The sequence below is a fragment of the Rhinolophus sinicus genome, chromosome 18 (assembly GCF_057876585.1).
Source record: "Rhinolophus sinicus isolate RSI-liver-muscle chromosome 18, RSI-T2T, whole genome shotgun sequence".
NCBI classification, from domain to species: domain Eukaryota; kingdom Metazoa; phylum Chordata; class Mammalia; order Chiroptera; family Rhinolophidae; genus Rhinolophus; species Rhinolophus sinicus.
The window spans coordinates 23,888,050-23,904,075 of NC_142518.1; the positions used below are offsets into that span (position 1 = coordinate 23,888,050).

The 16,026-nt window shown below is 36.9% G+C and overlaps 1 protein-coding gene across 8 annotated transcripts in view; it reads right to left on the reverse strand.

Annotated features, from left to right (window-relative positions):
• DMD (dystrophin) overlaps positions 1-16,026 on the reverse strand; it is a 2,122,179-nt gene that overhangs the window by 1,218,543 nt on the left and 887,610 nt on the right. For all 8 annotated transcript variants that reach the window (XM_074323910.2, XM_074323908.2, XM_074323912.2 and 5 more), the window contains exons 35-37: positions 3,467-3,646; positions 3,034-3,162; positions 1,255-1,425 (exon numbers count right to left, since the gene is read on the reverse strand). In XM_074323910.2, the coding sequence (XP_074180011.2) occupies positions 1,255-1,425; positions 3,034-3,162; positions 3,467-3,646 (480 nt within the window). The remainder of the gene's footprint in view (positions 1-1,254; positions 1,426-3,033; positions 3,163-3,466; positions 3,647-16,026) is intronic.

Sequence of the window (16,026 nt, forward strand, 5' to 3'; positions counted from 1 at the left end):
ACAGTGATACAGTGAATGCTTTAGAAAATGCAGCAATTGTAAATCATGCTGTTACTAAGTGTCCATATTTATCAAAATAATTTTTAAAGGCATTCTCCTATCTTTCCAGGAATCAATACTTACCTGACAAATTACATCATATTTTCTCACAAATATTTCAATGTTTTTCTCATTTAAGATTATTACTAGCAATTATCTCTATATGTAAATACATACATTTCTTTTACATACATTTCTCTTTGTATTTGAAAGCATATCATATGTATTGAAAAATGTGTCAAACTACATTTTATAAATTTTGGAGCAATTCTTTGCATTCTGACATTTCCCCAAAGAGATATAGTTCTATAATACCGTATTTATATATAAATATTTGCATGCTACTTATTAGATATGATTTTGTCTTCATTAAATGTTACACAAATATAAAGGTTTATCATGCAAAAGTTCCATATCCCCTGGGTCTTCATTAAATTGAATAAATATAAAGAGACATAAAAAAAAGTTACAAAAATTAGGATTCATAAGCTTTGCAATCATTTGTTTTCATGGCTTGAGCATATCATTATAGCCTAATGGATTTTGTCATAGTTAAGTATTGGCAACTAGCAAGAGCAAGTTCAATACACACACATACACACAAGTGCACAGCCATTAAGGAGGTACAAACAACCTAGATCATGCAGGAGATATACAAGGCCTCATTTGGGAGATGTGATCCACATTATACACAAGCAATATTATATTTGGCAAAATACGTCAATAGCGTTTTCTTTAGAGGGATGTATTTTGTGCTTTTTGTTTTTGACCTGCAGCATGCTATTCGTTACTTCGCTGTAGGTTACCCCTGAAAGTACATATGTAAACCAGTGTAGAATGCAATTTTAGAATAGCTGTGGCATGAGAAAAAATGACAGAAAGGGAAAGAGGAAGAGGAAGGGGGAGGGGGAGGGGGAGGGGGAGGGGGAGGGGGAGGGGAGGGGGAGGGGGAGGGGGAGGGGGAGGGGGGAGGGGAGGGGGAGGGGGAGGGGAGGGAGAGGGGGGAGGGGAGGGGGAGGGGGAGGGGAGGGGGAGGGGGAGGGGGAGAGAGATATCCCACGAGATTCAGTGGTAAAATTTCCTTAAATACATTTTGGCCTTCGTTTTACTTTTGAAAACCTTGCTGTGGGGGTTGTGTGCCCCCTTCAGAGAACTGCGCAACCTTCGCAAGAGATCATTTATCACTAGTTTCCACCTTGGAGCAGGTCTTCCTACCTTTCCAGTCTTAATTCTCTGAGAAATGGCTGCAAATCGATGGTTGAGCTCTGAGATTTTGGGCTCTACTACTTTCCTGCAGTGGTCGCCACGGTTTGCAATCAAGTTTGCTGCTTGGTCACGCGTGGAGTCCACCTTTGGGCGCATGTCATTCATTTCAGCCTTTAGACGCTATATTCCGTGAGCAAGAGACAGGGCTTGAAGTTAGTAATTCAATGGAAGTTGCAGGACAGTGAGAGAGCGAGAGAGGGAGAGATAGCACATGCAGAGGAATACAGAGGGAGGAAAAATGCCAACTTCCATAAAATAGTGGAGTAAGAATGTGTGTGATCTCAGGAAACCAGTTGGCTGTCCTTCCTTAAGTTTGATCTGGGTTTATTTAAAGTATCTACTTAGTCTGAGGAAGGATACGGGATGTTTTCCTGACTTCCCTATGTCACCTGCAACAATCATCATATTTTATATTTAGTCTTATTTTACCTTTACTAAATTTCATAGCTGTGGAACAACAACCTTAATCTATGCTCAAGAAGGAAGGTAGCTGAAGAACAATTTTCTATTCCTTCCTGGTAGTTTCGCATTCCCTTTTGTTCATCATATTGAATGCCATGGGGGAAGAGGGATAGATTTTCTAACACATCCTGTGTCATAGACAGAGGGATTGCAGTAGGTTCTGCCTGGCACAAGTGGTTGGAGAGAGTGCAAGAAAAATAGTGCAGTTCCTATTATTCCAAGGACCTTGAAGTAATACCACCATTACATAGCATTCCTTAACTAACACATTAAGGGCAAAGGGTGAGCAAAATAAGGTACAGACAATCAGGTAAATACATTTTGGGGGCATAGTCTGAAATACATTTACAGATTTTCCTTCAAAATTGCAATCCTTGGAAAATATCAACTGCATAAAAAGAAATAAATAATTGTATAGACAGAAACTATAATTGTTCATTGTTCTTCAAATAGTAACCCACTAGTCAAATAAAATTATTGAAAATTTCAGCAAAACAAAATAAGGAATCATTAATTTAAATGAGATTTGGTAAAATTCAATTCTTCTTACTTAATTGATACTGAGGGCATCAAATAGAGAGACTATAGCATCAGTAACATACATTTGCACATTATGCCTCTCATACCCCTTACAAGAGTCATTTTTTAAAATGATTAAGTTGCCCTTCCTTTGAAGAAGATGCCTTAGGATGCCCTAATAATTGGTTTCAACACAAAAAGAGAACAAAAAGCCATGTTTACTTTACATACAGTTAAAATTTTAAAAATCAGTTTTATATAAGCTCAGTATTGTTACTGATAAGATTTGGGCATTGCGTAGGCAAAATGTCCAGATGACTGGATTTCACGTGTTTAATCAGATGGGCTGTGAATGATGCCAGGAAACTGATCTTTGTGTCACATACAAGAACGTAGTGCTATTGTTAAAATGAGCAGAATTTGCAAGATGACACCAAAATAAATCCTGAAATCCCTTTCTCATCTGAGTTTAAGTTGCATGTAATTAGCTGAGAGGTAGATAGGGACAGATATCCAGATTACAGAACTCGTCAACATCATTAACTCCTATTTGAATTAAGAAAGTAGAGAGGGAAGGAGGGACAGCAGGGAGGAAGGGAAGGCGGGAGAGAGGGAGGGAGAGAAGAAGAAAGAGAGGCAGAATTTTTCACTCTTATTAAGAAGTCCTTGGTATCTTTTAGGACAAACATGATTGAGATAACTGTTGTGCAGTTTGAAAATTACTTTTTGTAGTATTTTATTTGCTACCTTAAGCATGTCTTCTTTTTGCTGGGGTTTCTTTTTCTCAGATTCATCCAAAAGTGCATCAGCATGAATGATCCAGTTTGTGATGTGATCCACATTCTGGTCAAAGGTTTCCATGTGTTTCTGGTATTCCTTAATTTTACAGAAACATACCGCGATGTATTACTGGTTAGATAATATCGTTTAAAAATGTGTCCTACTTTCTACAACTTTAGAAGACAAAACACTCAGTATCATTCAAATTACTTTTAGGGGTAATGTCCATATGGAATAAAACACAAACATGGAAAGCATATTAAAATATGGATATTAAATTAAGATTCAGCATTTATGTAGAGTCGAGGAATTTATAGACACAAATATTATCATTGACTGCTTATGCATTTCCTTTCACATGATGGACAGGAGTTGAAAATCTTCCAGCCTCTTCTCTTACCAACAAAAGGTTTAACCACTCTTCTGCTCGGGAAGTGACAGCTATCCAGTTACTATTCAAAAGACTCAGTTTATCTTCCACCAAGATTTCCTTCTTGTCCAAAACCATTTTCAAGGCCTCTCCTAGCTCCGTGACACTCTTTAGGTGAACCTTCTGTTTTTCAATCTCCTTTTGAGTAGCCTGTGAATAGGATAGCATTTGAGGTTCAAGTGATATATGGTAGTCTTAAGGTTTAATGCTTTTGAAATATCTGTGTGTGGGCTTACTATCTTAAGATGAAACCTTCAACTATGTCTTTATGAATAATGAAAATCACACCAAGCACATTGTAGTTTCCTTACTGGGTATATATAAATATACATGCATACATAAACATGATTAATTTCATATTTATTTATGATTGTACATATTTAATAAATATACATATTGTCAATCCAAATATATTTACATTTAGTTAATTTGTAAATGTATTGACTAAAGTCAGACTTTGGAAAACTCATCCACAAAACAAGTAACTGCTTTTAGAAAATTCACAAATTATTACATTCCTTATTTCTATAGCAGACATTTTTAGCTTTTGGGTGCCACAAATCTATTTGGTATCTGGTAAAAATTAAGGACATTTTCTCATAATAAAGTTTTTAAAAGCATAAAATTAAATCCACTGGATTTTAAATGAAACCAGTTGTACTGAAATACAATATATAAAATACATTTCTTAAATTTGTGAGATACTAATACATGTTATCTCTCCTAAAATATGTAACTACAATGATCTAGCATCAGCTCTTTAACTAGGATTAAACTAGTGATGAACATAACTGGTGTTTTGAAGTCATACAATGACTAGAATGTGATATAAATATGTACGTCATTTCAACTGTTGGTCAAGTCATAGAAACTGCTGATATTACTGGGGTTTGCAGCTCACATTCATAATTGATTGAAAAAATGCTTAATTTCAGTTAGAGGTCAATAAAAAGTAAAGAGGTAATATTAAAATCCACCTAAGAGAGCACTACCACTTCCTAAGATTTATTTTACAAAGCATAAAAACAAACATATTTAATATTAGAAATTAAGTGGAGAGCTGATGGAAAAAGTGATCCAGGTACAAACGTTTACTGTCAGCTCTACCTACAGCCTCTTCCTAATGATATGCCATGGTGACCACATGACCATCTTGCACTTCCTTTCCTCTAGCCCCAATCCCTCCTGTATCCACATAGAGCTGGTGGGTATTCACTGGGAGGTAAGCCAGAGCCCAACAGATCCTCTCTCACGAAACTGAACTGATAGGTACAGAGACTGTGATGACACACCAGCGGAGAAGTCATTTGGAAGTGGGAACTGATCTGGTCACTACAGCAAGCCAAAGCCATAGTAAAACAAAATCACTGGGTGGCAGCAATAATAAGAAAGTGGAGGGAGCCCACTTGCAAAGAGGTAAACAAAACATGCACAGAGAGTAACGGAGGTGGCCCAAGTCAAGGAGAAAGAGATGGTCTCTATGAGGCCCGCCTATATCTCATTTCCTACTCCTAGATGCTTTCAAGGTGTCTTTCCCCTCTTTAAAATATAACTAGTTTTGGCAGCTGTCTTCCATTCCACACCAGCAGGTTCTAATCCATGTACCATCACGATATATACATTTTGTTTTGACCTTTGATATAAAATAAGCAGGGGGGATAAATGAGGTAAAAAGACTGCACAAAAGAATTTCTATACAAGAGACAATCACTGTTTCTCCAATTCTAAGATATTCTTGTTTTTCTTTTTTATTATAATGTTGGTGCAAATGTAATTGAGGGTTAAGAAGTTAAAAATAATTGCTAAAAACACAATTACTGTTGCACCAACCTAATAAAATGTATTGGGGTGACAATGGTTCATAAAATTACATAGGTTTCAAGTGCACAACTCTGTAATACATCATCTACATATCATATTGTGTGTTCACCACCCAGAGTCAGTTCTTCTTCCATCACCATGGTAGAAGAAGGTAAGATATTCTATTTGTGTTTTTCTTTTTCACTAAAGTAATTAATGTCAAATGAACTTATCAGCTACCACACAGAGAACTATTTGTAAGGTGTGTGTCATCTGTTGTACAAGGTTAGCAAATCATAGAAAGAATTCCTTCACATACCAATCATAAATGTTATGGAGTGCCTACTAAATGTCACTATTGCAGCAGGGGCATGGGTGATTCCACTTAATGAAAAATATGAGAAATCCATCTTTTGGATGAAAACAGCCCCTCTGCAGTTTGACTTGTGAGTGGTCATGGGCTAGATTTCAGGCCTTTCACTCCCTTTGTCCGTACTGTTGTGTAGTACACAACCTTCACAACTATACATGACAGCCATTGTTCTAAGCACTGAGGACAAAATGATAGAGAAACAAAGACGGTATCCTTACAAAACTTATATCTGAGTATGATTTTGTCAAAGATATGGAAATATATGCAAATGAGCATACCCTACTTCCTATATTTCAGACTGGTGGCGTGTCACTAGAGTTGATTTATTTGCAAAGGCAACACCACACAAAGTTGAATCTTAATTTATACTCGGATCACTAATTATCTCTTAAAATATCTTCATAAAGATGACACTATGTTTTAGCTTTGATATAACACGGTGTTGTCTACATAGACACATGTCTTTTCCATGCCAGGCAATGCAATTAAAGGCAATGGAAATTTCCAAATCTCAGAAGACACTGAAGAAGTTTTGAATTTAGGAAATATTGCTGCAACTAGTTCATGGGCCACAAACAACTATTGTGCACTAAACATCGGCCAAAATTCTCTAGCTAATTTTTCAGAGAAAACGTTTAATATCCAATGAGTCCTCATTCACTTAGTGAGTACAATAAAGCAGGAAATGTGGGCTAATTTCTGGTACCATTTAAGGTTCCTCAATATTACAAGAAGATCAAACTCAAACAGGTTAAAATTATCACCACCAAAAATATGAGCTACAAAACAAAAAACAGTGGCCATCACGTTGGTTTATAACTACTACAGCCAAAAGTGATTCATGAGAAGATTTACACTCTAACTGTAAAAAGACCTAGCGTCGAACCTTTACATGTGGTATTCAAGAATAAACAGGTATTCAAACAGTTATATAAACACTATTTTTGGTTAAGAAAGATACTGTGGTAATTATATTCTTAACTTTTTAAGGAACCTCCACACTGCCTTTCAGAGTGGCTGCGCCAATCTGCATTCCCAACAACAGTGTGTGAGGGTTCCTTTTTTTCCACCGCCTCTCTAACACTTGTTATTATTTGTCTTGTTGATGATAGCCATTCTAACTCATATGACGTGATATCTCATAGTGGTTTTTATTTGCATTTCTCTGATGATTAGTGACGTTGAGCAATTAAGAACAGAATTTGCGGGGCCAGCCCGGTGGCTCAGGTGGTTAGAGCTTCATGTTTCTAACTCCGAAGGCTGCCGGTTCTATTCCCACATGGGCCAGTGGGTTCTCAACCATAAGGTTGCCGGTTCAACTCCTCGAGTCCTGCAAGGGATGGTGGGCTCTGCCCCTAAGACTGAACATGGCACCTTGAGCTGAGCTGCCTCCGGGATGGCTCAGATGGTTGGAGAGAGCTCTCAACCCAAAGGTTGCCAGTTCAAGTCCTCGACTCCCGCAAGGGATGGTGGGCAGCGCCCTCTGTAACTAAGATTAAACACAACACCTTGATCTGAGCTGCCACTGAGCTCCCGGATGGCTCAGTTGGTTGGAGCGCATCCTCTCAACCACAAAGTTGCCGGTTCGACTCCCGCAAGGGATGGTGGGCTGCGCCCCCTGCAACTAGCAACAGCAACTGGACCTGGAGCTGAGCTGTGCCTTCCACAACTAAGACTGAAAGGATAACAACTTGAAGCTGAACGGCACCCTTCACAACTAAGATTGACACACTGTTCCCCAATAAAGTCCTGTTCCCCTTCCCCAATAAAAAAAATATCTTAAAAAAAGGAATAGAATTAGCATATGACCCAGCACTGCCTCTCCTGGGTATGTACCCCCCAAAAATCTGAAAACATTTATCTGTAAAGATATATGTGCTACGATGTTCATTGTAGCTTTTTTTACGGTGGCCAAGACATGGAAACAACCAAAGTGTCCTTTGATAGATGAATGGATAAAGAAGATGTGGTATATATACACAATAGAATACTACTCTGCCATAACAAAAGATGAAATAGTGCCCTTTGCAACAGCATGGATGGATCTTGAGATTATGATGCTAAGTGAAATAAGTCAGACAGAAAAAGTCGAGAACAATATGATTTCACTGATATGTGGGATATAAAACTGAAAGCAACAAGACAAACTGATAGACACAGGCAACAGTTTAGTGGTTACCAGAGGGTAAGTGGGGTGGGGGTGGGAGATGAGGGTAAATGGGGTCAAATATATGGTGATGGAAGGAGAACTGACTCTGGGTGGTGAGCACACAATGTGATATATAGATGATGTATTACAGAATTGTACACCTGAAACCTATGTATCTTTACTAACCATTGTCACCCCAATAAACTTTAACTTTTTAAAAAAAGAAAGATACTGTGCTCATTTCATGGATTTTTAATTTTTCCCCACAGAAGTATTTTAATTAAAGATGTGACTTGCAACTCTTAGCCTTCAAATAATATGCTGATCTTGCTTTCTGTAGAACTTAAATTTCAATTAGTCAGTGTGCATCAGGTGATCGGTACCCACTCTGTACTGTGCCATTCACTGCCAGAGACAATCAAGAAGGCAGTCTTTGCACACCCTGCTCGAGCTTACCTACAGTGCAGCTGCAGAGAAAAGCTGAAATGCAACCAAATGTGATATCGTATTAGAAATACATAATCTTTGGGAAAATATGAGTCATGGCTGGGAGAAGCATGAATGGCTTCCAAAGAGAGGCGATACTTGAAACTGGAGTTTACCATAAAGGATTGGATGGTTTGGCTTGAGGAAAGACAAAGTACAAAATGATTAGAGTGTGAAGGCTGGAATCAAAAGCCACCAAAAGGGGAATATGGGCTACTTATTGGAAACTAAAAAGCAACATTATATGATGTCAAGGAGCCATTTCCCCTTGTTTGAGTATTTTGCCAGAACAGAAGCACGTCTACACTTGCATGTGTTTTGAGAACTGAATTACTGGATTGAACTACCCACAGCCATGACTGTGGTCATGCTCTGTGTACCCTTACTCATTCCTCACTGAGGGAGGCAGCGTGATTTCTGGGGTTGGTAAGATGGGAAGAAAGAACTGAAAATACACTTCCTCCTCTTAAAAGGCATCCAATCCTCAGCACGCATGCTTTCTTCTGCTGACTTGTGGGGTGAGGGGTGGAGAGTGTGCTGGAAGGTCTACCCTTCTGAATGGGCAAGTTCCAATTCAATAATTACACTGAATAAGTTGTAACTCAGCTCCTTTATCTTTGTCAAACATGCAGTAATGTGACAGCTTCTAGGGTTGATTTTAAGGCTGAATAAGAAGCAAAATTATGCACACTCAGTTTTATTTTGACCTATGACACGATCATAAATCCAATTTCAGGAGTTTCAACAGCAGCACTATATAATATGCACTATATACTAGACATGGGGTTTTTATGACACAGGAAAACATGTCCAATAAGAGAACTCAATTTAAATATAAAATGCCATAAAATCTAACATTTGATAGCTCCAAAATAAATGTTCAAAATATCAAACACTAACTTCCATGATTTCGAAGAAACGGATTTACAGTCTACTTCTTTCTGGCCACAGCAATTTTTAAATGCTACTCTAATGTCCTTTAAAAAAAAATGAGTAGCGTAGGTTAACTTCTCCTAATGAAGACACTGAAGTGTTCATCGGAAGGATGGAAAATACATTGTGATTCATTCCTCATATCTAGAAGTGAAATCACGTGAGGTTCAGGATTCAGCCATCAACTTATCTTCTCATTTCATCAATGCGGTAGCAGGTTGGGAAAACCTGTTCTGTTGGTCTCTGGGGATATCATCATGTGGTGAAAATGTTTTAATTTTATTTAAAGGTAAAATTGCAAAAAAAGTGTTGGATTAATTGTCTGGTCCCATAGGAACCTATCCACAGTTGCTTTTATTTTCATTTCATTTTATTGATTTTATTTTATTTTATTTTTAAGCAACAGGGGAAGAGAAACATAACCGACTTGGGCTGGACCTTCTCTCCCATCCATTTCACATTTTCAGAGTTCCAATACCTTCCACAAGTTTTCCTGTAATTTCACAGGGACTTAGGGTCTTAAGGTAACTTCTCTATCTGATTCCCTATTATCCCCACTTCCCTTTTTTTTAATCCCTTAAGTGTCTTCTCCACCACATATTCTATCTTCACTCAGGCCCCACATTTAGCCCAACGTGCCATAACACCATTTCTGTATATATTCTCCCCCTTTACTAGCATGCCACTAAATTCCTATTTATTTTAGCTCTTTCTTGATCTCTTGTGCAAGTTCCCTCTAATATAGGTGAAGGTTAGCTAATATATCCATAAAGGTATTTTAAAAATGTTCCCCAGAGGGTAAGGGGGGAAGGAGGTGGTAGAAAAGGGTAAAGGGAGTCAATTATATGGTGATGGAAGGAGAACTGACTCTGGGTGGTGAACACACAATGGGATTCATAGATGATGTATTACAGAATTGTACATCTGAAATCTATGTAATTTTAGTAACAAATGTCATCCCATAAATTTAACAAAAAATTGAAAAAGGTGACTAAAGACATAAAAATAAATAAAATAAATAAAAGGTCCCCCACCCCAGTGAATTCTGCCTTTAGTCAGTCTGCAAAAATATTATACCATTTCTGGTCATCAGGAATGGGAGAGCTCTTTCACCTTTAGCTACAAAATATATTCATGGGGAATAATGAACAAATTACCACATTACTGCAATTCTAAGATGTGCATTTGTCACATCTTAAGGTTTCTGAAACTGAGATAAAACACAATTTATATTTACGTTTCAGGTGGTGGTGTTGTTTTTGTGATCTACAACAGCTGTAATTAAATCAATGGTGCATCATACTATATGTCCTAAACGTGATAAAATATGATATTAATTGTTTTTTCAGGTCCCTACATTACTCTTGTCATGGCTAGAGGTTTAGAACATATTTTATTATTAGGCTAATGTGATGGAATAATATAATGATAAATTCACAAAGAACATAAAACATTAAGTAGTGGATTTTATAGCAATGTGTACTGACTTTTTATTAATAATGTATTGTCTATTAAGGAAGAATTGTATGAAAGCAGAATGTGCAGAACAGAAATTAGAGCTATAACTATAATGACAGTGACTAGTGACTCCGATGGCATTTAACAGATGTTCTATTTTCTAAGTAACAGCTGCTTGATGCATTCATTGTACCAAGTTAATGATCTGCTAGTGTTATTTCACTTCACAGATAAATTACTGTGCTCTCTTTAAAAAAAGATATATAATTTTTCATGGGAATGATAGTGTAACAGACTTTAGAAATAAGTAATAGTTCTCATGCTTTTATGGCTAAGAGAAGTGATGAGTTGAGGCAATTATCCAGATAATCTAGGACCAGAGGCCAGATTTCTTTAAACTGTGTAAGGTGACTAAAAAAATATAGGACACGGTTGGCTGAACTGAATGTAGATCTTTTAAGACTGCTTGTATTGCATTAGGGAGTGGTTTTCAAACTTTAGCGAATATTAGAGACACTGGCCACACTCAGGCTAATTCAATCAGAATTTCTGGGTTGGTCCCCAGGCACTGGTAGTCTTTTCAAGTTCCCTGGTGATTTCAATGTGCAACCAATGCCGAGAACCACTGGCAAACAGAATGACACATTCTGTCACAAGATTTTACTGGGTGATTGTCATTACGTTTCAGGACTGAAGTGACAGCAGAAGGGCAACTGAGGAAACGTATCATTGTTCTTCCTAATGTTGAATATGATAAAAATTCATTCCTGAAATAAATGTGATGATCACAATGACTTGTTCCATAAGTGGCTAGACATCAATTATTTTGTATTATTTAACATCCTCCATTAATGCATCATTTCTGTGTGTGTTTGATTCTCTCAGGCAACTCTTGGTATCTCAAGATTACTGTTAAAAAAAATCTAATGGTCAATTTATGAAAACTGGCAGATATGAGCTATCCAAGAAGCTGATGTATTTAAACTATTATAGGACCAAAATTATTTTTCCAGGAAATTATATTTGACCATTTTAATTTTTAGATAACTCTGTGGATATTAAAGGGCTTTAATGTAGCTGAATTAGTTTTTGACTACTGAAACTAAATTAGGAGTAAATGAAACCTGTTAGAGGTAAAATCAGAAAAATCACATAGATTAAACTTTGTTGAAACATACATTTTCCAAATATAATGGTCACTGGAGATATAAATTTCTACTTAATCACATAAATATTTACTTTCCTACGGTTATATTTTTGTGCTCAGTTCACATGCTAAACAATTGTGGCCAGTAAAGGGATATTCAGAATTGATTTACTTACATCCAAATAATCAGGGTGATTTTAAGACATTAACAAGTAGTATTTAAAATCTAAAATTACAGCAGTGGCAATTGACTACAGACTATAGTACATGATAAGTGCCCACAGGATTTTCATTTTATGACATATTCTGCACTTTAAATTTGGCCATTGTGTATTTTATTCTCATTGTGGATGATAAATACCTTTTTACTGCTTTGAAGTTAGATCATCTTAAAATGACTAGAAAATACGATATCTAACAATAATTACAGTGAAAAAAACGCCACTGAAATCAGAGATAGTACTGGATTCTAGCTGCAGATTAGCTATGTATAGAACGTCTACATCCTCATCTACAAAATGGGAGCATTTGGTCATGATTGTTCGTCTCCATTTGTTCTAAAGCTTCCCGTAATGTTAATGGCACATCATCGTTTTTCTCTTCTCTCAAGAAATGCTTTTGTTATTATGTTTTAATTTTTCTCTCTCAAAGTGTGATTCATCTCATCGAGCGGATATTGACTGAGCATATAGTAGGTGTCTGATACTACGTGCACGGGAAACACCAGGGAACAAAACAGATATGTTCCCTGTCCTCTTGGCAAGTGAAATCATTAACATCTACTTACTAGTCCAAGAGGGTAGGGGTTACCGTGACAACTCAGGGAACTCGGGCAGTGCTGGTACACAAACTCCTCAGATGGTGACCTCCCCTAGTTTTACCACTTCCTTCTGCTGTCTCTGTCTCTGCTCTATAGACATCAGTGTTTGATTTCAACCTGGTAAACCCATGAACAGAGATTTGTAAGGTACGAAGGGGAGAATGTCTGATCATTTACGTGGTGACGAACGTCACAGTTACAGCTCCCTTACAGCATCTCTGCTGTCCAGACCATGCAGCTAGGAGGGATCCACTCTTCTAGAATACTAATATTATTTTTCCTTTTTATCACTATTCTGATAGAGGCAGATTGTTTGAATGTACAAATACAGTGAAAGGGCTACTGGGCTGCAGGGATTTCAAATTGGCATTCATAGTTTAATTTTTCAACTCCCACTATTAAACTTTTATCTTATTTCTGTTATTATTATTAAAAAAATGTCTGATTACTGTTGTTTTAATTTTTTTCTTTCACTTTTTCAAAACTTTGGCCTAACTTCTAAATGTGTTCATTTTTGTTCCCTGTAACTGCAATCCAGAAGCACGGTCATATAGTGGGAGCTGACAGAGGACCGTTTTCTTGCCTCCGGCTGTGCCTCTAGCTAACCCATCTTGCCACCATCCTAGCTGCTTCTGGAAGTTCTTCCATACTTTCCCTTGTGGGATCACCAAAAACCTGACCTGGGATACCTGAAAGATACTCAGGTTTCTGGTCCTCAGCAGGTACTAGATGGCACCTGTAAACACCTGTCCTGTCACGAACCACTCAGTATCTTTTGGAAGAGCTGCGTTCTAACATCTGTGGTTTTGAACATGTGACTAGAATGTTGAGGAGAAACACTTAGATGAGAGATTTTATTGTGGAAAGTCCACTTCTACAGCACCCCTGGCCTAGCAAAAGAATCCTGTAGTGCCCAACGCCTGACACTCATTTGTTAAAAAGACACAGCAAAAGTCTAGACACTGTTTCTGCATGGAGGCATGCTGATAGAAAAATGGCAACAGAAACCTTTCCATTATGTTTCTTATAAGAATATTAATAAAGGTGTTGTCTCATTCCTCACTCCTCTAGTTTTTCCTTCGGTACCTAAATTCAAGAAAGGCTTGCATGTGAGTAGTACATTAAACATACCGTAATGATTGTTTTGGTAATTTGGACACTTTGAATCTCATAACAATATTTCTTCTGTTTCAGTTACACAAAATGAATAAATTCTAGAGATCTGCTTTATAACATTGTGTCTACAGTTAACAATATGGTATCATACACTTGAAACATTTTTAAGTGGGTGCATCTCATGTTAACTGTTGTTACCACAATAAAAACATACATTCATTCTTTGGTTTTGCCTGATAGGAAGCTCGGTGCCAAATTTTGAGGCTTTACGCTTCCCTGCATATTCCACTACCCATGTGATACTGTGAGCACATTTACGTGCAGAGTGTCTCTTATTTCCCTACTGTAATTTTCCTTTCTCTACTTTTCTAAGTATCTTTGACCATTGAATCATATGTATCTCTTTAAACCACCCTAAACAATCTTTTTTTCCTGGAATCAGATATATAATAAATAAGTATAATTTAATATAGTAAAAATAAACCTGAAAAGATTTCACTGTAGTCAACATATTTGAAAGTGTACTCTGTTTGGATAAACTAACGGTCAAATAAACATTTCATTAGTAACTTAATTTTATGTATAAGAATATTTTGATCTTGACATTCAAATATTTTCATATTCAAATAATATAATGGTCTTAGATCAAGAGAACTGAGAGAAATTCAGTAGAAATAAGTGAAACAGCTTAAAAACAAATTGACTCTATATTCAAATTTTCTCCAAGTCAAAAATACTTGGAATGATTGGCAAATACCTTTAATGTATTGCATTTAAATGAATACTCAATTTTATTTTGAAAAACATCTGACATTTATTGTGAAATGGTAGATGAAACTAACATTTTAAGTCAAGTTCTCCATCTACCAAGAAAGCATGTGAAATGAGAATGTAAGGAGTCATGGGATTTCATGTATGAGAGTTTGATTTCTTACATTTTAAAAAATTAGAATCATTATCATAAATGTCACTGCTCTAGATCTGTAGGTCACATGTTTGTATTATATAATTGTGATTTCTGAAAAAGTTTCAGCGCCTTGAAAATGAATTTATTTTAAAATGATGTAATTTACATGCAAATGTGTACACTTTTCTTTGACCACTAAGGGATTTTAGAGTATATCATTAACAGTTAGTATTTCAAAAGGTCCAGGAAGAGCTATAAGCTATTACATAAGAAAATAAATGACAGCTTTCTATACCTTATTTCCTCGTGGATCTCAAATTAGTATTGCCCCTTGGTTTTATAGAAAATACTTTCCAGAAAGATTCAATAAGCTGACACATCTCCAGACCACTCAAACCATCTAATATGACAGAGATAATCTAGAAATCTTTGCCAAGTTCATATCTTATGATATTTTCATGATGTTATGGTGAGGATAATGGAAAAAAATATCTCCTCAGGTGACTTATACAATGACCTTACAGGGACTCTGGAATTCATAGTTCACATGTGGCATACTTTTAGTTTCACCTCAGTCAGTTTTAAATTGTAGTCAGAATTTTTCACATTCCCTTCATGTCTTAGCTCTACTCCTTTGTACCATTATGTTAGCATTCTACACTGTACTTATAAAGCTATCCCACTGTTATGAGCTGAATTGTGTCCCCTCAACTTTCATGTCAGGAGAAAGCTCTGTTCTTTAGACATAGTTCCTTGTTACGGGATGAAATGTGCCCCCCAAAACTATATGTGGAAGTCCTAACCCCAATACTTCAGCTTGTGACCATATTTGGAGATAGGGCATTGAAAAAGGTAATTAATTTAAAATAAGATCCCTCAGGTGGGTCCTAAGCCGATATGAATTATGTCCTTCAAAGAGAAATTTGGGCAGAGGCATGTACAGAGGGAGGATCATATTAAGACATGAGAAGACAGCTATTTACAAGCCAAAGGAAGAGGCCCTGCCACCCACTCTGCGGTACTTTGTTACAGCAGACCTAGCAAACTCATACACCCATTAAGTTGGAAATGAATAATCCAAGATATTGTTTGTAGTGTTAAGGGGAGGATGACTGAGAATGAAGCCTGGATCGTTTTCATGAATCCTCGACAATGCACTCAGACTTGCCCCATGCATGTTTTACTATATTTCATACTTTAATAGAGTGTAAGTCTTTTCTGGGCTTTTTTTGTTTGCTTACGAGCACTTATGGGGGAACTGCCATCAGTCATGTGTATTTATAAAGAGAGAGACAGGTCACGCAGAACTTTCTCTGCCTTTGCCTTATGATGTAAAAGGCA